General features: G+C 44.3%; 1 protein-coding gene across 1 annotated transcript in view; it reads left to right on the top strand.

The window, feature by feature from the left end:
- The first annotated feature begins 15325 nt into the window (after positions 1-15325).
- saal1 (serum amyloid A-like 1) overlaps positions 15326-24282 on the top strand; it is a 28809-nt gene continuing 19852 nt past the window's right edge. The window contains exons 1-4 of the mRNA XM_060914517.1: positions 15326-15439; positions 20839-20972; positions 21065-21166; positions 21809-21892. Coding sequence (XP_060770500.1) covers positions 15436-15439; positions 20839-20972; positions 21065-21166; positions 21809-21892 — 324 coding nt within the window. The 5' untranslated portion in view covers positions 15326-15435. The remainder of the gene's footprint in view (positions 15440-20838; positions 20973-21064; positions 21167-21808; positions 21893-24282) is intronic.

The raw sequence follows: 24282 nt of genomic DNA, 5'->3' as shown, positions 1-24282 counted from the left end.
TAGTTACCTTGTGAACAACCACTTCTGCTTGCATTATTATTACTATAATGATAATATCATGTTACTGGAATGCTATTGAAATATTTTAACATTATACTGTATAATGAACATGTGGAATAAACATTTATGCACTCATCATCAACTGCATCAGGAACACCTTTACATCTTCATACTCATGCACTTATCCAATCAGCCAATCATGTGGCAGCAGCACAATGTAAATAGTCATGTAGATACAGGTAAAGAGCTTCTGTGAACTTTCACACCAAATATCAGAATGTGGAAAAATGTGATGTCATGTAACTGACCTTTCCATTGTTTTTGGTGCCAGATGGGCTGCTTTGAGCATTTTAGAAATGGTTGATCTTCTGGGATTGTCAATTCATTTTGTCTTGAGACTTTGTATGGGTGGAAACATCTTTTTGCTTAGAGAGAGCAGAGAGAAATAGCTAGACTGGTCCTACAGTAGCTGACAGTAAGGCTTATGCTAACGCAAATAAACATCTGACAACCATCTGTATAACTGTGGTAACCAGAAAAGCATCTCAGAACACACACCACACCTAACTTTGTGCTACAAAAGTCGAAGACCTCACTGGATTTCACTACTGTTAGTCAAGAACAGGAATCTGAGGCCATAGTGAAACTCGGCAACTGAAGATTGGAAAAAAGACCAGGCAATGTTTTTGGATATCTGAGCTGCTTCAGCCTTCCTGCCAGCTCAAATCAGTCTGGCCATTCCCCTCTGACCTCTCTCATTAACAAGGCATTGTAATGAGAGGAGTATAATGATACACACAATTCAGATTCAATAAGACATGTTGCTGTCTTTTTATGACACATTTTAATACATCACCTGAAAATGTGCTTTAGGTTTCTATTTTCAATTGATTAAAACATTTAACATGATAAAAGTACAATAATTGAAACTTAATAATGACACTTTGTTTGCATAATCCATTCAGACTCTTAGCAGCAGATAACGAAACAAAAGCTGTGACTACGTTAGCTCTTTAGCCAAGCCTCCACTAGTATGCAGGGTTTTCTGGATTTAGCAAAATGTCCACTCCAACTACATCTCAATAACTGCACAAAAACACCTGAAATGAACCTAAAAGTTAAGAAGGAAGAGGAAGACATGCTTTTAAAAAATTAATAATAATAAATTACTAGTACTCTAGTATGCTTATGCTAGTGTATCACCTTGTGGAAAACCAACATGCTTAGGAGCAGCACATTTTTGTAAACCCTGTAGCTTCTTTTGAGTGAACATAAAGTGAAAATTTCCAGTGTGTCCCTGAGTAATTTCTTTGTAAGAAGAAGGCTGATTTTTTTTTTTTGTCAAACTGAACAAATGATTGCTTGTATTCAGTTTGATTGAGATTTTCTCTTTGATCAGTGTTTATGTATTTGTGGTAACAGTGACAATAGTTTTAATTTTTTTTCTATGTTATCCTACGTGGCATTGAATGTATGCATTCTGGCAAATTTTGCATATACTGACCAGTATGCATAAAAAACCTTGGTGATCCTGTTATAATGAAATGTTTCCTGTGACAAACTTGTCTTGCACTCATACATACACAAACACACTCAAATGTATGCTGTGGCAGCGGGGGCGTGGCCAAGCAGCAGTCTGTGAATGGAGGGCGGAGTCAGGGAAGGTAAGTGGCTGGGTCATTACACCTGATGTCAATTTGTGTGTGTGTTTGTTTGTTGCAGGGATGGAGTATAAAGGGAGGGGGAGAGGAGGGAAGGCGACCCCGACCACAGCACTTGTGTGAATGAGTGAGTGAGCGAGTGCGTGAAAGAAAGGAAGAAAGAAAGAAAGCTGAAAAGCTCAATAAAAGTGCGTTTGTGGAAACACGAACTCTCACCTGCCGTGCTTCTGTGCTCCACCCACATCGGGGATTACTACAGTGGTGCCGAAACCCGGGACGCGCACAGAAGGAAACCGCCCCATGGAGTCCTCCTCGTTCAAAGAGCTCATCCTTGCCCTCGCTACCGCCCAGCGGAACCAGCATCAAGAGCTGATCACCCTCTGGAAGGAGCAGCAGCAGTGCTTCGAAGCCTTGATGCTGGCCCAGCAGGAAGATCGCCAGGCGTTCCGGCACCGGCTCACGTCACCAGGGCCGCCGGCCACCGCTGCCACCACCCTCACGAAGATGGGACTGCAGGACAATCCTGAAGCATTCCTCGGTCTCTTTGAGCAAACAGCCGAGGCGTGGGGGTGGCCGCTGGAGCAGTGCGCGGCGCGCCTCCTCCCGCTCCTAACTGGCGAGGCGCAGCTTGCAGCGCAGCAGCTCCCTGCTGACAGCCGGCTGGTTTATGCGGACCTGAGCAAAGCCATCCTGCAGCTGCTCGGCCGCTCCCCGGAGCAACACCGTCAGCGCTTCCGAACGCTGACACTGGAGGGGGTCGGCCGGCCGTTTGCATTCGGCCAGCAACTCTGGGACGCCTGCCGGCGGTGGCTGAGGGCGGAAGACCGCGATGCCGAGGAGATCATCAATCTGGTGGCACTGGAGCAGTTTATCTCTCAACTTCCGGAAGGAACGGTGGAATGGGTCCAGTGTCACCGCCCAGCGTCGCTGGAATGAGCCATCGAGCTGGCGGAGGACCATCTGGAGGCGGCTCTGACGGCAGGCAGACGAGGCGCCTCCCCTCACTTCTCTTCCCCCTCCCTCTCTCCCTCTCTCTCTCCTGTCTCTGGTCCCCCTCCCCACCCCGTTCCCCTGCCACGAAGGCGGCGGCTGGCCCCTCCCCAGCCAGCCTGTCGCACCTGTGATGTCCTCCCCTCTCCCTCTTCTGTGTCTGTGTTGTCTCCCCCTCAGGTGAGTGACACCCATAACACCAGTGCAGAGGGAAAGCCTGGGCCGGTGTGCTGGCGCTGCGGGGAATCGGAGCATCTCCTGAATCAGAGCCCTGCAAGGGAGGTGGGGGCTGTCATCCGGATCCCCGACGTGCCAGAAACCGCCCCCGATTGGGCCGGAGTGTATCGCGTACCGGTGAGTATTCAAGGGGGTACATATCACGCTTTGGTGGATTCCGGTTGTAATCAGACCTCAATTCACCAACGCCTGGTGCAAGGTGAGGCATTGGGGGGAGCACAAGCGGTGAAGGTGTTGTGTGTGCACGGGGATGTTCACCATTACCCTCTAGTGTCTGTCCACATTCTATTCCGGGGCCAAATGCATAAGATGAAGGCGGCGGTTAATCCTCGTCTTACCCACTCGATGATCTTGGGTTCTGATTGGCTGGGATTTAAAGAATTAATGGAGTATTTAACACACAGTGGGTCCTGCCCTAGTAGGTCACGGGAAGATCCTGGTGTGGCATTGGCTGGAGAAGCTGTCGCAGAGCCATCCGCGACAACACCGTGTCAGAGTGAGGAGCAGCCCGCTCCTCCTCCCTCTCTCGGGGATTCTCTTGGGGATTTCCCGTTAGAGCAGTCGTGAGACAAGACTCTGCGGCATGCGTTTGACCAAGTGAGAGTAACCGACGGTCAAACTCTTCAGCCAAGCGCGGCACCAACCTTCCCCTATTTTTCCATTATTAAAGATAGATTGTACCGAGTGACGCAGGACACTCAAACCAAGGAACGAGTAACCCAGTTGTTAATCCCAAAGAGCTGTAGGGAACTCGTATTCCATGCGGCTCACTTTAATCCCATGGCGGGACACTTGGGGCAAGACAAAACACTAGCCCGAACAATGGCCCGGTTCTATTGGCCTGGGATTCGCGGGGATGTCTGTCGGTGGTGTGCGGCGTGCCGTGAATGCCAATTAGTAAATCCCGCGGCCACTCCAAAAGCGCCATTGCGCCCTCTTTCTCTAATCAAGACCCCGTTTGAGCGAATTGGGATGGATCTCATCAGGCCATTAGATCGGTCAACATGGGGATATTGCTTTATTTTAGTTCTGGTGGACTATGCAACGCGATATCCGGAGGCAGTGCCTCTCCGCAATATCTCAGCATGTAGTATTGCGGAAGCGCTCTTCCGCGTTATCTCCCGGGTCGGGATTCCGAAAGAAATCCTGACAGACCAAGGCACCTTGTTTATGTCACGCACACTGCACAAGCTGTATGGGTTACTGGGGATTAAGTCCATCCGCACCAGTGTATATCACCCACAAACGGATGGATTAGTAGAGCGATTCAACCAGACACTCAAAAACATAATCTGGAAATTCGTTAATGAAGATGCGCGTAATTGGGATAAATGGCTCGAACCCCTGTTGTTCGCAGTACGAGAGGTCCCACAAGCCTCCACAGGGTTTTCTCCCTTCGAATTATTATATGGGCGTAAGCCGCGTGGCATTCTGGATGTGCTGCGGGAAAATTGGGAGGAGGGACCTTCACAGAGTAAGAATGAAATACAGTACGTTCTTGATCTGCGCGCAAAACTCCACACCATCACGCAATTAACCCAGGAGAATTTACAGCAGGCACAAGATCATCAAAGCCGACTGTATGACAGAGGCACGCGCCTTAGAGAATTCACATCGGGAGAAAAAGTACTCGTATTATTGCCCACATTGAGTTCTAAATTAGCCGCCAAGTGGCAAGGGCCCTTCAAGGTCACACGGCGAGTTGGGGATGTCGACTATGAGGTAAAGCGAACGGATAAGGGCAGGGCACTGCAAGTCTACCACCTCAACCTTTTAAAATGCTGGAATGAGGGGGTCCCTGTGGCGTTGGCGTCGGTAGTCCCAGAGAAGGCGGAGCTGGGGCCGGAGGTAAAAACGATAACATCGCAGGCCACTCCGGTCCCTTGTGGAGACCACCTCTCGCCGACCCAACTCACAGAGGTAGCCAGGTTGCAGAAGGAATTTTCCGACGTGTTCTCGCCCCTTCCGGGCCGTACCCACCTCATAGAACACCACATCGAAACGCCCCCGGGGGTGGTAGTGCGTAGCCGCCCTTACCGCTTGCCCCAACACAAGAAAAAGGTGGTTCGGGATGAACTCAAGGCCATGCTCAAAATGGGCATAATCGAGGAGTCCCACAGCGACTGGAGCAGCCCAGTGGTCCTGGTTCCCAAGACTGATGGGTCGGTCCGGTTCTGTGTGGATTATAGAAAGGTCAATGCGGTGTCTAAATTTGATGCGTACCCAATGCCTCGCATTGATGAGTTGCTTGATCGGTTAGGCGCTGCTTGCTTTTATTCGACACTGGATCTAACCAAGGGATATTGGCAGATCCCCTTGACTCCTCTATCCCGAGAGAAAACGGCCTTTTCCACACCGTTTGGGTTACATCAATTTGTCACGCTCCCTTTTGGGTTGTTTGGGGCGCCCGCTATGTTCCAGCGGCTTATGGACAGGGTCCTCCGCCCTCATGCTGCCTACGCGGCCGCCTATCTAGATGACATAATTATCTACAGTCATGATTGGCCGCAGCACTTGGAACACCTGAAGGCTGTTCTAAAGTCGCTGAGGCGAGCGGGCCTCACAGCTAACCCGAAGAAGTGTGCGATTGGGCGGGTGGAAGTACGGTATCTGGGGTTCCACTTGGGTCATGGGCAGGTGCGTCCCCAAATTAAAAAGACTGCAGCGATTGCGGCCTGCCCGAGGCCCAAGACCAAAAAGGAGGTGAGGCAGTTCTTGGGGCTGGCTGGCTATTATCGTAGGTTTATACCTAACTATTCGGACGTCACCAGCCCGCTAACTGACCTCACTAAAAAGGGGGCTCCAGATCCGGTCCAGTGGACGGAGCAATGCCAACAGGCCTTCTCGGAGGTAAAAGCTGCAATGTGTGGGGGGCCATTTTTACACTCCCCTGACTTCTCTCTCCCCTTTATTTTGCAGACTGATGCATCAGACAGAGGGCTGGGGGCCGTTTTGTCCCAGGAGGTGGAGGGTGAGGAGCGCCCAGTGCTGTACATCAGCCGAAAGCTGTCGATGCGCGAGAGCAAGTACAGCACAATTGAAAAAGAGTGTCTTGCCATCAAGTGGGCAGTCCTCGCCCTCCGATACTACCTGCTGGGGCGCCCTTTCACTCTCTGTTCGGACCACGCGCCCCTCCAGTGGTTCCACCGCATGAAGGATGCCAATGCGCTGATCACCCGTTGGTATCTCGCTCTCCAGCCATTCAAGTTTGAGGTGATCCACAGGCCGGGGGCACAGATGGTGGTGGCGGACTTCCTGTCCCGTCAGGGGGGGGAGTCAGCTGCAGGCCGGACGGCTCCCCGGACTGAGTCGGGCGGTGGGGGTATGTGGCAGCGGGGGTGTGGCCAAGCAGCAGTCTGTGAAAGGAGGGCGGAGTCAGGGAAGGTAAGTGGCTAGGTCATTACACCTGATGTCAATTTGTGTGTGTGTGTGTGTGTGTGTGTGTGTTGCAGGGATAGAGTATAAAGGGAGGGGGAGAGGAGAGAAGGCGGCCCCGACCACAGCACTTGTGTGAATGAGTGAGTGAGCGAGTGCGTGAAAGAAAGGAAGGAAGAAAGAAAGCTGAAAAGCTCAATAAAAGTGCGTTTGTGGAAACACGAACTCTCGCCTGCCGTGCTTCTGTGCTCCACCCACATCGGGGATTACTACATATGCATAAGTAAGAATGAATGCATGGGAAAGTGCATATTTGTGCAAGTGGTTCATATATATGTGCAGTTATTCTAATTGTGTGTGTGTGTGTGTGTGTACACACATGTTTCATTGTATTTCACCTTAAATGGCCACGAGGTTCAAACACACTACATCATGTCTACACCAATGTTAGGGATGGATATAAAGTCTCCTCTCTCCTATTAAGCCTGTCTGACCACTTGTACCTGTTTCTCACGCCAGTATACAGCCTTCTCATTAATACATCAAAACCTAGTGTGAGAATCATAAAGACATGGCCTGAGAGGGCTTCATCTCAACTTCAGGACTGCTTTGGATGCACATGTTGGGATTTATTTGCTCAACAAGATATTGATGACTACACATCCACTGTCCTGTCTTACGTGGACTGTAATGTACGTGGACAGTTACAGTGGACAAACATATCAGGACCTTCCCAAACAACAAACCGTGGATGACAAAGGACGTCAAGCATCTACTGCTGGAGTGCAACTCTGCCTTTAGATCAGAGAACAACGATCTCTACAGCACTGCCAGGACCAACCTCAAGAGAGCCATCAGTAGGGCCAAGGCAGGCTACAGGCAGAGGATAGAGGGACACTTCAGTGATAGATACCCACAGCGGACATGGCAAGGCATTCAGAACCTCACCAAGTACAAAGGCAGAGATGATACAACAACAAGCAGCAGTGATTCTCTTGTAGAGGAGCTGAATCATTTCTTTGCTCGATTTGAGGTGGACGATGCAGAGACTAGGAAGAACCTGATACCAACATCGGTCAGCCCGACACTGAATGTCAGCACTGATGCCAGGAGAGTGCTCCATGGTGTGAACACCAGGAAAGCTGCTGGTCCCGATGGTATACCAGGGAGAGCACTCAGAGACTGCGCAGACCAACTGGCAGAGGTATTGTGTAAAATCTTCAATCTCTCCCTGTCTCTATCCACTGTCCCGAAATGTCTGAAGTCTGCCACTATTGTGCCCATACCTAAGAAGACATATATTAGCAGCCTAAATGACTTCAGACCAGTTGCTCTTACCCCCACTGTTATGAAGTGTTTTGAGAAGCTGGTCTTGAGTTATATGAAAGCAGCACTCCCACTCACCCTGGACAAGCACCAGTTCACATATAGAGCAAACAGGTCAAAGGAAGATGCCATTAATACAGTACTACATACTGCTCTGTCCCATCTGGAACACCCTAAAGCACATGTGAGGATGCTGTTTCTGGACTTTAGTTCAGCATTTTGCATGATCATACCCAGCAGTATGAAGAACAAACTGCTGGACCTGGGTGTGAATCAGCACATGTGCAGCTGGATCAGAGACTTTTTAACCAACCGTTCTCATGTTGTCAGGATGGGGACTTATCACTCCTCCTCTCTGGCAATCAACACTGGGGCTCTGCAAGGGTGCGTGCTGAGTCATCTGTTTTCCCTTTATACACATGACTGCATACCAACCTATAGCACAAATACCATCATTAAATTTGCAGATGACACTAATGTAGTTGGCCTGATACACAATGGTGATGAATCTGCATACAAGGACGAGGTCCACAGACTAACAGACTGGTGCTCCATGAATAACCTGGTACTCAACATCTCCAAAACCAAGGAGATGATCATTTATTTCAGGAGACAACATGAAGGCCCTGCTCCCCTATACATTAGGGGTGATGCAGTTGAGAGAGCGCCCTCATTTAAATTTCTGGGCACACGCATCACACAAGACCTCACATGGACTACAAATATCACTGCCCTGGTGGTGAAGACAGCACAGCAGCTACTGTATTTCCTTCAGACATTGAAAAGACTAGACATATCACATCAGTTGCTTCTTTCATTCTATTGTTGTTCTATTGAAAGCATTCTCACCTATAGCATGCTGGTGTGGTTTGTGAGCTGCATGGCAGCTGACAAGAAGGCCCTGCAGAGAGTAATCACAACAGCACAGAAAATCATTGGAACTCCATAACAAACACTACAGGACATTTACAGGACACGGTGCCTCCGCTGCACAACCAACATAATTAGAGACTTATCGCACCTTGGTCACCATCTTTTCATTCTGTTGCCCCCTGGGAGGCGCTTCAGGTGCTTCAAAACTCACACCTTCAGACTTAAGAACAGTTTTTATCCAAGTGCTATTAGAGAAATAAACTCCGAAGAACTGATCTTTTGGAGTGTGCAATAGGTCTTTGGATGTGAAACATGATCAGTCCTGTGAAATATGTACTTTATTTACTGTTCTTGTGATTGTCCCTGATAGTGGTGCTTGAAAGTTTGTGAACCCTTTAGAATTTTCTATATTTCTGCATAAATATGACCTAAAACATCATCAGATTTTCACACAAGTCCTCAGAGTATATAAAGAGAACCCAGTTAAACAAATGAAACAAAAATATTATACTTGGTCATTTATTTATTGAGGAAAATGATCCAATATTGCATATCTGTGAGTGGCAAAAGTATGTGAACCTTTGCTTTCAGTATCTGGTGTGACCCCCTTGTGCAGCAATAACTGCAACTAAACGTTTCCGGTAACTGTTGATCAGTCCTGCACACCGGCCTGGAGGAATTTTAGCCCATTCCTCCATACAGAACAGCTTCAACTCTGGGATGTTGGTGGGTTTCCTCACATGAACTGCTCGCTTCAGGTCCTTCCACAAAATTTCGATTGAATTAAGGTCAGGACTTTGACTTGGCCATTCCAAAACATTAACTATTCTTCTTTAACCATTCTTTGGTAGAATGACTTGTGTGCTTAGGGTTGTTGTCTTGCTGCATGACCCACCTTCTCTTGAGATTCAGTTCATGGACAGATGCCCTGACATTTTCCTTTAGAATTTGCTGGTATAATTCAGAATTCATTGTTCCATCAATGATGGCAAGCCGTCCTGGCCCAGATGCAGCAAAACAGGCCCAAACCATGATACTACCACCACCACATTTCACAGATGGGATAAGGTTCTTGTGCTGGAATTCAGTGTTTTCCTCTCTCCAAACATAATGCTTCTCATTTAAAACAAAAAGTTCTATTTTGGTCTCATCCGTCCACAAAACGTTTTTCCAATAGCCTTCTGGCTTGTCCACATGATCTTTAGCAAACTGCAGATGAGCAGCAACGTTCTTTTTGGAGAGCAGTGGCTTTATCCTTGTAACCCTGCCATGCACACCATTGTTGTTCAGTGTTCTCCTGATGGTGGACTCATGAACATTAACATTGGCCAATGTGAGAGAGGCCTTCAGTTGCTTAGAAGTTACCCTGGGGTCCTTTGTGACCTCGTCGACTATTACACGCCTTGCTCTTGGAGTGATCTTTGTTGGTCGACCACTCCTGGGGAGGGTAACAATGGTCTTGAATTTCCTCCATTTGTACACAATCTGTCTGACTGCAGATTGGTGGAGTCCAAACTCTTTAGAGATGGCTTTGTAACCTTTTCCAGCCTGATGAGCATCAACAACCCTTTTTCTGAGGTCCTCAGAAATCTCCTTTGTTCGTGCCATGATATACGTCCACAAACATGTGTTGTGAAGATCAGACTTTGATAGATCCCTGTTCTTGAAATAAAACAGGGTGCCCACTCACACCTGATTATCATCCCATTGATTGAAAACACCTGACTCTAATTTCACCTTCAAATGAACTGCTAATCCTAGAGGTTCACATACTTTTGCCACTCACAGATATGTAATATTGGATCATTTTCCTCAATAAATAAGTGGCCAAGTCTAATATTTTGTCCCATTTGTTTAACTGGGTTCTCTTTATCTACTTTTAGGACTTGTGTGAAAATCTGATGATGTTTTAGGTAATGTTTATGCAGAAATATAGAAAATTCTAAAGGGTTCACAAACTTTCAAGCACCACTGTATGTAGTACATGTTCAGCTTTGTGAAATATTATCTGTGACGCATTCTTCACAATGTGGACTTCCCTAAAATTTTTATCTCAGTTATGACCCTGCTTGATATTTCTAATTATTTTCTACTAACTATGAGTGTTTCATCTTATACTACAGCAAGTCACCAGTATTGACAGTTTTTAATATATTAAAGAATGACACATCAAACTTTTTAAACCACTTTTATTACATTTAATGCTGTAGAACATTAATCTTGTTGAAATTTCTCTTGAAGCCTTTCCCATGTTGAAAAACTTACTGACACTGGAGATGCCCTCCAAAATGTTAAATAAACATCTCTTTACAAAAGCATCACCATATTAACAACGAAACATTTTTCTTTGCTGAATGACAACACATTTGTGAATAAGTTGTTACTATAGAATCCATAACACAAGTCTTGAATCACCAATTTATTTAGCCATAATGACTGGCACATTATCCAGCTTATTATACTGCTGATGTTGTCCAACATTAATGTCATTATTAAAGCAACAAATTTTACTGGAATTCCTTCTGCGGCTTGATGTCATTGGACGTGGTCCGTCAGAGTCTATAATCAGAACTGTGTCCATGGCAATTGTCTGTTTGTCACGAATGCAGCGTAGAGACAGATGTAATTGCAGGGAAAATGTTTATTAACAGGTGTGCTATATACAAAAGTAAGGCAAGGTGAGAGTAATGAAAACAAGTGAAACTGAAACAAAACAAACAGAAACCAGAGTCACTAAACAGAGTCATTTAAACAGAGTACTTAAACATGGCAAGGACGTGGACTTGGACTCAGGCTCCGGACTAGACATGGACTTGGACTCTGGACTAGGCATGGACTTGGGCTCATGCTTCAGACAAGACATGGACTTGGGCTCCGGACAGGACGTGGACTTGGGCATAGACATGGGCTTGAGCATGGGCATGGACCATGACATCAGTATGGCCATGATTTTGAACATAGGCATGGGCTAAGGCATGGGCATGGATTCAGGCATAATGCTGGGATTGAGCATGGACAATGCTCTGATGTCAGAATGGGCATGAATTTGAATGTGGGCATAGACACAGGCCTCGGCATGGGTATGTACTCAAGTATGACTCTGGACTTGGACTCTGACCTTGACATGGACATGGACTTACAATCCCAATTCCAAAAAAGTTGGGATACTGTGTAAAACGTAAATAAAAACAGAATGTGACAATTTGCAAATCATAGAAATCCTATATTTCATTGAAAATAGTACACAGACAACATATCAGATGTTGGAACTGAGAAATTTTATTGTTTTTTGAAAAATATATGCTCATTTTGAATTTGATGTCAGCAACACCTTTCTGAAAAGTTGGGACAGGGGCAACAAAAGACTGAAAAAGTTGTGTAATGTTTAAAAAAACACTTTGGTTAATTGGCAACAGGTCAATAACATGATTGGGTATAAAAAGAGCATCCCAGGGAGGCGGAGTCTCTCAGAAGTAAAGATGATGAGGGGTTCACTGCTCTGTGAAAGACTGTGTGGGCAAACAGTGCAACAATTTAAGAATAACGCTCCTCAGTGTAAAATTGCAAAGAATTTGGGGATCACATCATCTATGGTACATAATATCATTAAAAGACTCAGAGAAGCTGGAGAAATCTCTGTATGCAAGAAACAAGGCTGAAAACTGACACTGGATGCCGGTGATTGTCAGGCCCTCAGGTGACACTGCGTTAAAAGCAGACACGTGTCTGTCGTGGAAATCACTGTGTGGGCTCAGGAATGCTTCAGAAACCCATCGTCTGTGAAAACAGTTCATTACTGCATCCACAAATTCAAGTTAAAACCAAATATAAACAATCTCCAGAAACTCCGCCACCTTCTCTGGGCCCAAGCTCTTTTACGATGGACTGAGGCAAAGAGGAAAATTGTCCCGAGGGCTGACAAATCAAACGTAGAAATTCTTTTTAGAAATCATGGACACCACATCCTCCAGGCTAAAGAGGAGAGGGACTATCTGGCGTGTTATCAGTTCAAAAGCCAGCATCTGTGATGGTCTGAGGGTGCATTACTGCACATGACATGGGTAGCTTGTACATCTGGGAAGGCATAATTAATGCTGAATGATATATACATGTTTCAGAGCAATATGCTGCCATCCAGACAAAATCTTTTTCAGGGAAGGCCTTCTTTCTTTCAGCAAGACAGTGCCAAACTGCTTTCTACACATATTAAAACTGCATTGCTCTGTCGTAATAGAGTCCGGGTGCTAAACTGGCCTGCCTGCAGTCCAGACTTCTCGCCCATTTAAAACTTTTGGCGCATTATGAAATGCAAATTATGGCAAAGGAGACCCCAAACTGTTGAACAACTGAAATTGTCTATCAGGCAAGAATGGGACAACATTTCTCTTTCAAAACTACAGCAATTGGTCTCCTCAGTTCCCAAACGTTTACAGAGTGTTGTTAAAAGCAGAGGTGATGCAACACAGTGGTAAAAATGTCCCTGTCCCAACTTTTTTGAAATGTCTTGCTGACATCAAACTCAGAATGAGCATATAGTTTTCAAAAAACAATAACATTTCTCAGTTTCAGCATTTGATATGTTGTCTTTGTACTATTTTCAATGAAATATAGGGTCTCCCTGATTTGCAAATTATCACATTCTGTTTTTATTTATAGTTTACACAGCATCCCAACTTTTTTGGAATTGGGGTTGGAAAATTTTCATGAAAGTTTCATATAAAACTAAAAACAGTTTTATTAATCCACTAGCTTGTTAGACAGTTGACAGTTTGTGTCATGTAAGGGTGGTAGATAGATGTAAGTGAAGGAAGAGTTTTATTAAAAGCACACTAGCAAACAGATCCAAAACAGAGACAAAGGCAGAGTCAAAAAACAGGCAGTGGCTGAGTGAGGCACAGACAGGATATCGGAGGTAATACAATACTCAGTCCAAAAACACAAACACAGTAAAAACCAGTAAAGTGATGCAAAATCCAAGGCTTGGTAATGTCAGACACAGGGTACCAAGTGTATACTTCACAAAGCCTGTGTGTTACTGAAAGTTCTGATATGTATGCGCTGTGATTCCGCTCTAATCAGGAACAGGTGCATCCTACTGCACCTAATGGCACATTAGGCATGTGCACACTTTGCAGTCTGCGGCTGCACGCTCCAAGCTCCAACACACGTAGACGTGACTGATGTAACCAGACAACTGTTTGACATATCAAGTTTGATATTCAATCATAACTATATAGTAATGATATAAAGTGAAAGCACTGGTTCACTGCTTTCTACCAGGCACCTAGCAGAGTCACACCATAATAAATGTCGTGGTGGTGTTTCTGGTGCATGGCATGCGCTGTTAAGGAAAAGAATAAATATGTATTGTAACTGCGATGCACATCTCATTATTGTTATCACGGTCACAAGACAATGAAACAATTTACTGACACGAAATACACAACACTACACAATTTGATGGTTCATATTCTGTAATATTATATTCAGGTTGATTTGGTGCCCTTGCAAATATTTTGCTCATACACTCATCAGGAGCTCTGCTTTTAGGCAGTGTATATATATATATATATATATATATATATATATATATATATATATATATATATATATGGTTCATATTAGAGTCGGATCTACTTTCTGAGCTCTGCTGTTAAATGAAAGCAATGCACACTTTTGACCAATCAGAATTGAGGATATATAAGTAGACTATAATTTACATATAGATGCACCCCAACTCCCCCATATTACATCCATCCATCCATCCATTATCCGTAACTGCTTATCCTGTGCAGGGTCTTGGGCAAGCTGGAGCCTATCCCAGCTGATTATGGGCGAGAGGCGGGGTACACCCTGGACAAGTCGCCAGATCATCGCAGGGCTGACACAGAGACAAACAACCATTCACACTCACACCTATGGTCAATTTAGAGCCACCAATTAGCCTAACCTGCATGTCTTTGGACTGTGGGGAAACCCATGCAGACACAGAGAGAACATGCAAACTCCACACAGAAAGGCCCTCGTCGGCCGCTGGGCTTGAACCCAGGTGACAGGGGCGACAATGCTAACCACTACACCACCGTGCCGCCCCAGTCATCTCATCTCATCTCATTATCTCTAGCTGCTTTATCCTGTTCTACAGGGTCGCAGGCAAGCTGGAGCCTATCCCAGCTGACTACAGGCGAAGGGCGGGGTACACCCTGGACAAGTCGCCAGGTCATCACAGGGCTGACACATAGACACAGACAACCATTCACACTCACATTCACACCTACGGTCAATTTAGAGTCACCAGTTAACCTAACCTGCATGCCTTTGGACTGTGGGGGAAACCGGAGCACCCGGAGGAAACCCACGCGGACACGGGGAGAACATGCAAACTCCGCACAGAAAGGCCCTCGCCGGCCACGGGGCTCGAACCCGGACCTTCTTGCTGTGAGGCGACAGCGCTAACCACTACACCACCGTGCCGCCCCAGTCATATCACATAGAATATGAATAGTTCAGACATCCCTCCGGGGCGGCACGGTGATGTAGTGGTTAGCGCTGTCGCCTCACAGCAAGAAGGTTCGAGCCCAGCAGCCTCAACAGTCCAAAGGCATGCAGGTTAGGTTAACTGGTGACTCTAAATTGAGCGTAGGTGTGAATGTGAGTGTGAATGGTTGTCTGTGTCTATGTGTCAGCCCTGTGATGACCTGGCGACTTGTCCAGGGTGTACCCCGCCTTTCGCCCGTAGTCAGCTGGGATAGGCTCCAGCTTGCCTGCAACCCTGTAGAACAGGATAAAGCGGCTAGAGAGGATGGATGGATGAATGAATGAACATCCCTCCGCTAGGTGGTGATATAAACTATACTGAACAGGAAGCAGGATATCAGCCACGAAGGAGAAAGTATGGCGCGGAGATGTGTGTGAAATACTGACCCACTGTTTTGTTTTTGGAAAGCTTGGCATCTTTACTATACCGGTGTTAATGGGTGAGGTGCTGTTTAAAATTACACAGATAATATTTAGCGGTCCAACTAAAGCTTTCTCAAATAATAAATTATTGTTTGCTATCTTGGCTAATTGCTTTTGTTTCTAGGAGAAATCTAGAGAAACGTGTCTGTAGTGGAACACTCATTTAATTTGTGTGCTTGAATATTGATATTTCAAGAAATCTGAGGCACTACCGTTCAAAAGTTTGGGGTCACTTTGAAATGTCCTTATTTTTGAAAGAAAAGCACTGTTCTTTTCAATGAAGATCACTTTAAACTAATCAGAAATGCACTCTATACATTGCTAATGTGGTAAATGACTATTCTAGCTGCTGGTTTTTGGTGCAATATCTCCATAGGTGTATAGAGGCCCATTTCCAGCAACTCTCACTCCAGTGTTCTAATGGTACAATGTTGCTGCGTTCATGTGCTATGGGAATTATGGTAAATACCAAACGCCGACATGGAAAACACACATGAACGCCCCCTCTTGTGGTATTTTCCACTGGGCAACTCGTAGAAAATTTTGATACACGAGTTGCCGAGATGAGATGAACTTTAACCTTTTCAACATGGCGGCGAGCGGTACAAGACACTTGAATGCTAAGCATTGTACGCTACTAAAGTTTTTTTTTACTAGTACTAGTGGGTAGTTTTTGGTGTCTATGCAATGTTGCGCCATTAACAAGTGTAATATAATACATTAGAAATCCGTTTCCTTTAAAAATGCGTTGTTATGGTTTGTTTTTACCTATCCAGAGCAGACGCTATTGCTAACGATAGCTAACTAACTATTGCTAACTTGAATCTGGTCCACCATCTTTAATTTGTCAACCACAACAAAAGCATGTGAACACAACACACTGGTAAATACCACTTCCCAACTGGAAAATATCATCTTCCCAGAGCACATGAATGCAGGGTGTGTTTGCTCATTGCCTCAGAAGGCTAATGGAGGATTAGAAAACCCTTGTACAATCATGTTAGCACAGCTGAAAACAGTTGAGCTCTTTAGAGAAGCTATAAAACTGACCTTCCTTTGAGCACATTGAGTTTCTGGAGCTTCACATTTGTGGGGTCGATTAAATGCTCAAAATGGCCAGAAAAATGGCTTGACTATATTTTCTATTCATTTTACAACTTATGGTGGGAAATAAAAGTGGGACTTTTCATGGAAAACACAAAATTGTCTGGGTGACCCCAAACTTTTGAACGGTAGTATATATCCTGGAAAGGTTTCAGAAACTACAGATACAGGAGAGGAGAGAAGAAGAATGGCTCACTGTTGTTGGATATAACCTTATAGTGCATGCTGTATAAAACCTTTTATTTAGTATTCACCTGGTTTCATGGTTTCCCTGTGTTTAATACTCCTGATTTAATCAATCAAATCAGCTTTATCTGAGTTGAAGTGGGTGTGTTGGAGGAGGAGGAAGAAAAACAGTACCCTGTGTAATGCTTCGACAATCTTTATTGTTATTCAGTATGCAACAAGTGTACCCAACGAAATTTCATTGCAATTTGGCTCAGCACGGAATTAAATATGAAGTGTATTAAACTATGCGCTGTGATTCCACTCCAGTCAGGAACAGGTGCATCCTAATGCACCTAATGGGTTTGGAGTTCAGCAGTCTGATGACCTGGGGAAAAAGCTGTTACAGAACCTGGTAGTCTTGCACCGAATGCTGTGGAACATCTTTTCCAGAGGCCAGAGCGGAGAACAGTCCATCGTGAGGGGTCACTGATGATGTTTCTGGCTTGAGACATGCAGCGCCTTGGTGCAATGTCCTGAATGGAGACAAGTGAAGTCCCAATGATTTTCTCCGCTGTCCTCATCACTCTCCTATCATCAGGAAGCTTGTCGGTGTCAAGTTCACTACCCTACGCACTTCAACCCTGGCTCTGATTTATTCTATAGCAGGATATGCTGGCACTGTCTGGTCGCACAGTATGCACACCAAGGCTGTTGATACAGTCCTTAACGGTGCAATGAGGCTGATTTCAGGAACGCTGAAGTCCACCCCCACGGTCATGCTACCTGTGGTCTCTGGCATCCCTCTTCCCTCTATTCGATGTGACTACCAGGTGCCCAAACTGGCCGTGAAGGCTAAAGAGGGGGGTAGCCTGGTACCCCTAGTAGCCCCGCAACACATCCAGAGACAACACTTTGCTACTAGAGCTGCAAAGCTTCAAGAACAGCTACTGCTGTCGGCGTCCTGGGTGGAGAACAGGTGGCAAGAGGAGTGGAGTACTCTCGACACAAGACTCCCACTGCCAAGCCCAGTGGCCATCAGCTGGGTCATAAGGCCTGGGTGCTACTGAATCATATACGCACTGGCTGTTGCAGGACTCGCCTCGTCTTCTTCCGCTTTATCCAGGACCGGGTCGCGGAGGCAGCAGTCTAAGCAGGGAAGCCCAAACTTCCCTTTCCCCAGACACCTCGGCCAGCTCCTCGGGAAGAACACCGAGGCGTTCCCAGGCCAGCCGAGAGACATAGTCCCTCCAGCGTGTCCTGGGTCTTCCCCGGGGCCTCCTCCCGGGGGGACATGCCTGGAACACCTCCCGAGGGAGGCGTCCAGGAGGCATCCGAAAAAGATGCCCGAGCCACCTCAGCTGATTCCTCTCGATGAATTCACATTCCTTAAATCCATTGGTGCATGCGATAACAATACCTGCGAATGTGGTTTGCCACAGACATTGCAGCACCTAATCCATTACCTTCCCAACCTTGCGACCCCCAAACGGCCTGGAAGGCCTAATAGAACTTGACACTGATACAGCCGAATGGCTCAAGAGCATCCCTGTTTGACAAGAGGTTAAATGAACGACGACGACCACTCTCCTCCCATTCTTCCTGTCAGAGGCACTGCAGCCTCCACGCCACACAGAGATGCAGCTGGTTAGAACGCTCTCTATGGTGCTTCTGTAGAATGTAGTGAGGATGGATGGGGGCAGGTGGGCGACACGGTGGTGTAGTGGTTAGCACGGTCGCCTCTAAAGGGCTGATGACACGAACATGACTCTATGCAATTTCTTAAATAAACTATACAACATGGCAAACATGTTAGATTTATGTTATAATTACGTGAAAAGAAGCTGTTACGCGAATATCCAACTTTTAATTGCACAGTGCAAGAAAACCGGGTCCGTGGCTCGCGGCCATGTTGTGACGTCAGCGGAAGAACACGCTGCGATTCACTGGCTGTCTACTCAATGGAAATGGCGCATGAAAACGCCGGTGAACTCTCTAGCTCTTCCTCTTCTGGGAGTCTAGAATTGTGTTGTGAGTGCGATAGATCGGAAGAATCTAGTGATGACGAACACGGGTGCATCCAACCATACAGGTTTGAACCTGTTACTGTGCAATCTGAGAGCGACTCTGAGATGGACAGCAGACAGGCAGACAGCCCAGCATTGAACACCACAAGGTTGGATAACAAGGATTGGTAGGTCAACCCGTATTTATTCAAAATGTTACGGAATCAATATTTTAATATTGTGTATTGTTGTCTTGCATGTGTAAACACTGCTTATATCATGTAAGCCGTATGCTACACTGAATACATGGTTCCTAATGGAGCATGCAAACGGCTAACATAATAAGCTTACGACTATGCCTGATCCGTGATACATTTAGGATAATATTGGCAGGCATGTCTTCTAGTTTATGGCTTCTTAGTTTTATCCTTGAATGAAGCAAAATATTTGATAACCTACATCAGCGTAAGCAAATGACAATCTGTAGCCTACTTGTCTGGCTAAGTTAGCTTTCCCTCAGTGTTCGCTTTGAGAAACAAGCTTTCACAAGCAAATACATGACTGATATCACGCCGACTTTATGATTACATTTATGATTATCATGAATGTGTACTCTATGATGTGTACTCTATGAGCGCTCTGGAGCGAGTCACTTCCAAGATGGCCGCGCAGACCGCATGGTTACTATTTTTAGCATCATGTCGGAGCACTCTATAGCTCTACGTACCTTTATCTTATGTCGTTTCTCAACACATGTTCTGACAGTTGGACTGTCTTTGGAGGAGTCGGCTTGTCCCAGGCGACTGCTGGATCCGGCATAGCTACTAGTAGACCCCCTCCGGAATACTGTAGGCACTGCTGATGGTAGCAGCACACGTTTGTGCTGAACTGAACATCCAAGAGATTCCTTTAAGCTGGGAAGGGTGTCAAAACAATCCAAATCGAAGTGTTCAGAGCACAGGACGGATGTTGGTGAGGGCTCCCACTGGTCACGAGTGCGCCTGACTTGCTTCACCCACTTCGCATGCAGCTCGGGATCTCTGGGAAACTTGAATAAACTTACCCCATCCTTGTGGGTTTTGGAGCAAAAGCCGGCAACACAACGCGAAGGCATAATAACTTTATATATATTATAATAATGTATAATAATAATACTAATAATGATAAACTGAACACCTGTCGCATCAAAAACAAACTGGTAAGTGAGGAGGAAGATTCTTTCGCTGACGTCATATAGCTCCTCCTCCTCCTTCGTCTCCTGGGTGCTGCAGCCCCGTCAAATTTGCCCAAATAGCCGCGTTTTTTATCATAACTTTTAAAATAGGCGCCTTCGTGAATTAATATATGGATCATCGGGAATTACTTTTTGTTATAAAACATCGCCAAAGATGTCAAAAACGTGTCATCAGCCCTTTAAAAGTTAAATTAATTTGAGCTTTGTGAATACATACCATTAATTTGCGTGTATAACTGAAACAGATTTTTTTTTTTTCCCTTCTTTTTAAAATAGCCGAATGTCTCCACAGTTGCTGATCTGCTGGACTCTGTTTGGGTCAGCTGATTGCTGTGATTTGTGGCGTTCCAAACGTGTGTTGTCAACAATGGAGTTGGACAAACAATGCAACAGCAGCACTTGTAACACAGTTAAAGGATCCTCCATCTCCTTCCGTTTCTTCTTTGTCATTTATCAGTCATTACAAACACCAATGGCAATTTATCAACAGTTCTCTCATATCGGCCAATAATATTGGCGCACCGGTGTATTGGTCAGGCCCTACTAATAACTGATATGTTCTGTGATGGTGATGCGTAAATATAAAGGGTGTTTGAAATGTCAGGGACTATGGGAATATGTAAGTGTGAACATGTAGAGCATATGTATGTCGTAAATAATAACTCCAAAATTAAGCAGTTTTACTCTCATTGGGTTTTGACTGTTGTGACACCCTGTAGATAGACTGACTTTACAGATCCACGATCGGAAATTTGGGAGCCAGGTTACCGAGGACTATAAAACACACAATACAGACTGTATAAATACGGAGTATCAGTTTTAAGTTATTATATTCATTACATTCTCCGATGGTAATGAGAACTGCACTGAAGAGGCAAAATGACAACATGACGATCTTCTCCCCAAGACTCCCCACAGATGGACCGTAACCCATCGCCGCCTCCTGACAGAGATGATGAGACAGCTGAAGAGGATGATGCTATTGGAGAGACTGTGTATAGCAAGCATTGGCTCTTTAGCACCTTAACCCGCCTTATACAGGTATTCACTGAGCTTTCAGAGGATCTTTATAAGAAATTAGTACAGATGGAATAGCAGAATGGTTTTATGAATACGTGTTTTGTTTTTTGTAGATGGTGACAGAGCAGGACTCCGAACAGGGAGAAGGTCTGACAGAACTGTCAGATGAGCTTGAGGAGGAGCTGTGTAAAGTCTGGGATATGGCCATGGACAAGGTAAGGTACACCATATCACATTTGATGTGTGTGTGTGTATGTATATAATTCAATATTTGAACTGTGGAAGAATTTTATGCATATTCTATGCACATCATATGAACACAGTCACTTGTCTTTTTGGCTGTTGTTCAAAGACAAGATGTTATATGCATGGTTTTTATCTGTGACTATTATTTCAACCAATGAAAGCATGAGTTGTTCTTGGAATGCATTACACACGTGAAGGTCAGTTTATTTTTCCACCCTTTTGCTAACAGGATAGTTTCCCAAATGAACTATATAATAGTGTAGAGTCAGAAGTTACTGGGCAATGTTTACACTAATCTTTGTCAACTGTTCTGTTGACCTGTCTAGCGAAACATGCACTGCCCTGTGTACTTCTTGTTTAATCAGCACTTGTCTCACACGTCACACCATAGTTCTGCAGAAACATTTCATGCTGATGGATGATATGGAGGAATAACAGTAAAGCACGCTTGACTCTACAAATAATTTTACTGTAATAACACAAGCAAGAAGCAGCTTATTACAAAGCGTATTTCTGGACAAGCAAATTCGGCTTCTCTTCACTCATCCGTATTATTTCAGGCTTTATTTGTGTTCTTGTCAACAACGTTCACGGTCTTTTGTTGTCTTTAGGATGTGGCTGGTTTTCTACAGGAGTTCAAAACTCCAGATATCCTGTTGGGAGTAATTGCCAAGTCCCATAATCCACGCCTTACTGTAAGTAAATCATGACTATCTGTCCACATTGTAAGTAAAGTAAACATGACTACTTGATATAGAGATAATTATGCATTTCACATAAAACAGTGAAGTTATGAATGAAAATGATCATTGTTTGAAAATGATCATTGTTTTTTAATTATATTATTATATACACATGACTCTTTTTATTCTTAGTAATTACTGTTGTGTTTTAAACAAAACCACAGAACAGGAACATGAGTGAGTTTGTAGTGCGAAGAGCAAATAAGGAAATGCTAGTTTTTGATGAAGTTAGTCAAACAGTACCAGTCAAAGTTTAGACACCCCTACTCACTCATAGGCTTTTCTGCATTGTGACCATTTTCTACATTGTAGAACAATACTGAAGACATCAAAATTGTGAAATTTAGTTCCCTCTGAAATTTGGTCGTTGTGATATGTTTATTTCTGTAATATCTAAAAAAAAATCGGGCCATTCTGTAGCTGGGAAGGGTTTTTTTGGTTTTTTTTAATTTGAGGGGATTCCTGAGCAAATAATGTGCATGAAATTGCTCGCTTCGCACAGTCAAGCAGACAGAGGAAGTCCATGCGCACATCTACAGGTTTACCTCAACCGTGCACTGACGCTTGCATTATTCTGTCGCTAAACGAACAGCTGATCACACAGAGGTGCTCGCTGACTGCCGATATTTATTCGTTTGGTCCTGCATTTCCTTTCCTTCGCAGCATAATGTCTTTCCTTCTCACTTTCACGATTCTTTCACGATTCATTCGCACATTCGCGTCCTCCATTTTTCTCTCCTGTTTCAAATTTGTATCCGACAATGCCTTGCGCAAACAGGGAAAGCCCACCACATGATGCATGACGTAGTATCTTGAATTGGGTCACGGTGAAGCAGGAAAAAATAGCAGAGAATTTAGGGCCACGAAGCCTGAAATTAATTAATTATGCTGTTCAACTAATAAAATTAGAAGTCTGTGATTCGAATTCAGTAGCTTTTGATCCACTAAACAAAAATAATTGGGTGTCAGGGAAAAGTCTTTTTATGACCTAAACTTGAAAAATCTGAAAGGCAGTACAGCTTTAAGGTTTTCTAAGATTTTCTATGCCTTCTCTATCATGACACAGTGTAATATCTAGTTATATTATATGGACGCAAGTGTTTTACTCGAAAATATGTCACTCATATTTCTCATACAAGCTACATCCGGGACACGGAGAACCAAAACCTTGATGTGTTTCTCTATGGGTCACTCGTAAGGAAATCGATGAATGGTTTTGATAAATTTGCGTACTTTGTGAATGTGTCGATATGATAAGAAAATGGAATTATTTCATAGTTTTGATGTCTTCCGTATTGTTCTGCATTGTAGAAAATACTCAAAATACAGAAAAAACCTGTGAATGAGTAGGCGTGTCCGAACTTTTCACTGTTACTGTAGCATATTTATTATATACACTTTTTCTATCTGCCTTTATTTAAAAAAAAAAAAAGCCTGACTGTGTTGTACCATAAGAATTGTATCCTGTGTAAACTGTGACGTGAGAGAGTCTAACGTCACAGGGTTTCTGAACGTGTGAAGGTGAAGCTAAAAGATTAGCACTATTACGCCTATGAAATTCAGAAACGTGCTAATAAAGCAGTTATGGTAATATGTACATTGCTGTCACCATATGAAGATAAGATAAACTTTATTTATCTTTTGGTGGGGAAATTTACATGTTCCAGCAGTTCACAGATATAAAGAGTCAGGAATAGACAGTAACAAAAAAAAAAAAAGAGCATAGAGTGCCATAAAAGTATTTGTATTTTTTTTAAGTAATAAAGTTAAAACAGGCCATGTGTGTAGTGTACACAAATAAGAAAGGAACTTAAATAAGAGTAGTACTTCACCTGAAGTAGCAATATTGCATGAATAAAACACTGGCCACTGAAATAGAAATATTGCACGAGGTAGTGAATGTTATTGCACAGCGTAATATAACTAACGAGGATGGAATATGTGAGTAACCAATAAATGACAAAAAACAGGCTATGAATATAATTGCACACAATAATGAAAATTATTAGAATTCTAAACCGTATTCTATCAACTATGTTAGCGTATATAGTATATTATAATAACGTCAGAAGAGGAGAGAGAAAAAGAGCAGAAGAGTAGTCAGTAGAATACGGAGCTGTTTAAAGGCTCGAGGTCACAATAGTTTCAGATGTCTGAAGGAGATTTTGTTTAATAGTGTCCTTTCTGTTTCAGGTGTATTTTCCAGGATATACATTAGTAACAAGAAGAAATTTTATTTATTTATTTCCCCCCCCCCCCCCCCTTTTTTTTTTTTTTTTAAACACCTGAGGCATCTTGGTCAACACCAACTGACGTCAAGATCTGCTTGTTTTATCTCAGTG

This window comes from Neoarius graeffei, chromosome 2, assembly GCF_027579695.1.
Source record: "Neoarius graeffei isolate fNeoGra1 chromosome 2, fNeoGra1.pri, whole genome shotgun sequence".
Taxonomy (NCBI): Eukaryota; Metazoa; Chordata; class Actinopteri; order Siluriformes; family Ariidae; genus Neoarius; species Neoarius graeffei.
Note: the sequence above shows the minus strand (reverse complement) of the source record. Positions and strands in the feature narration are given on the sequence as shown.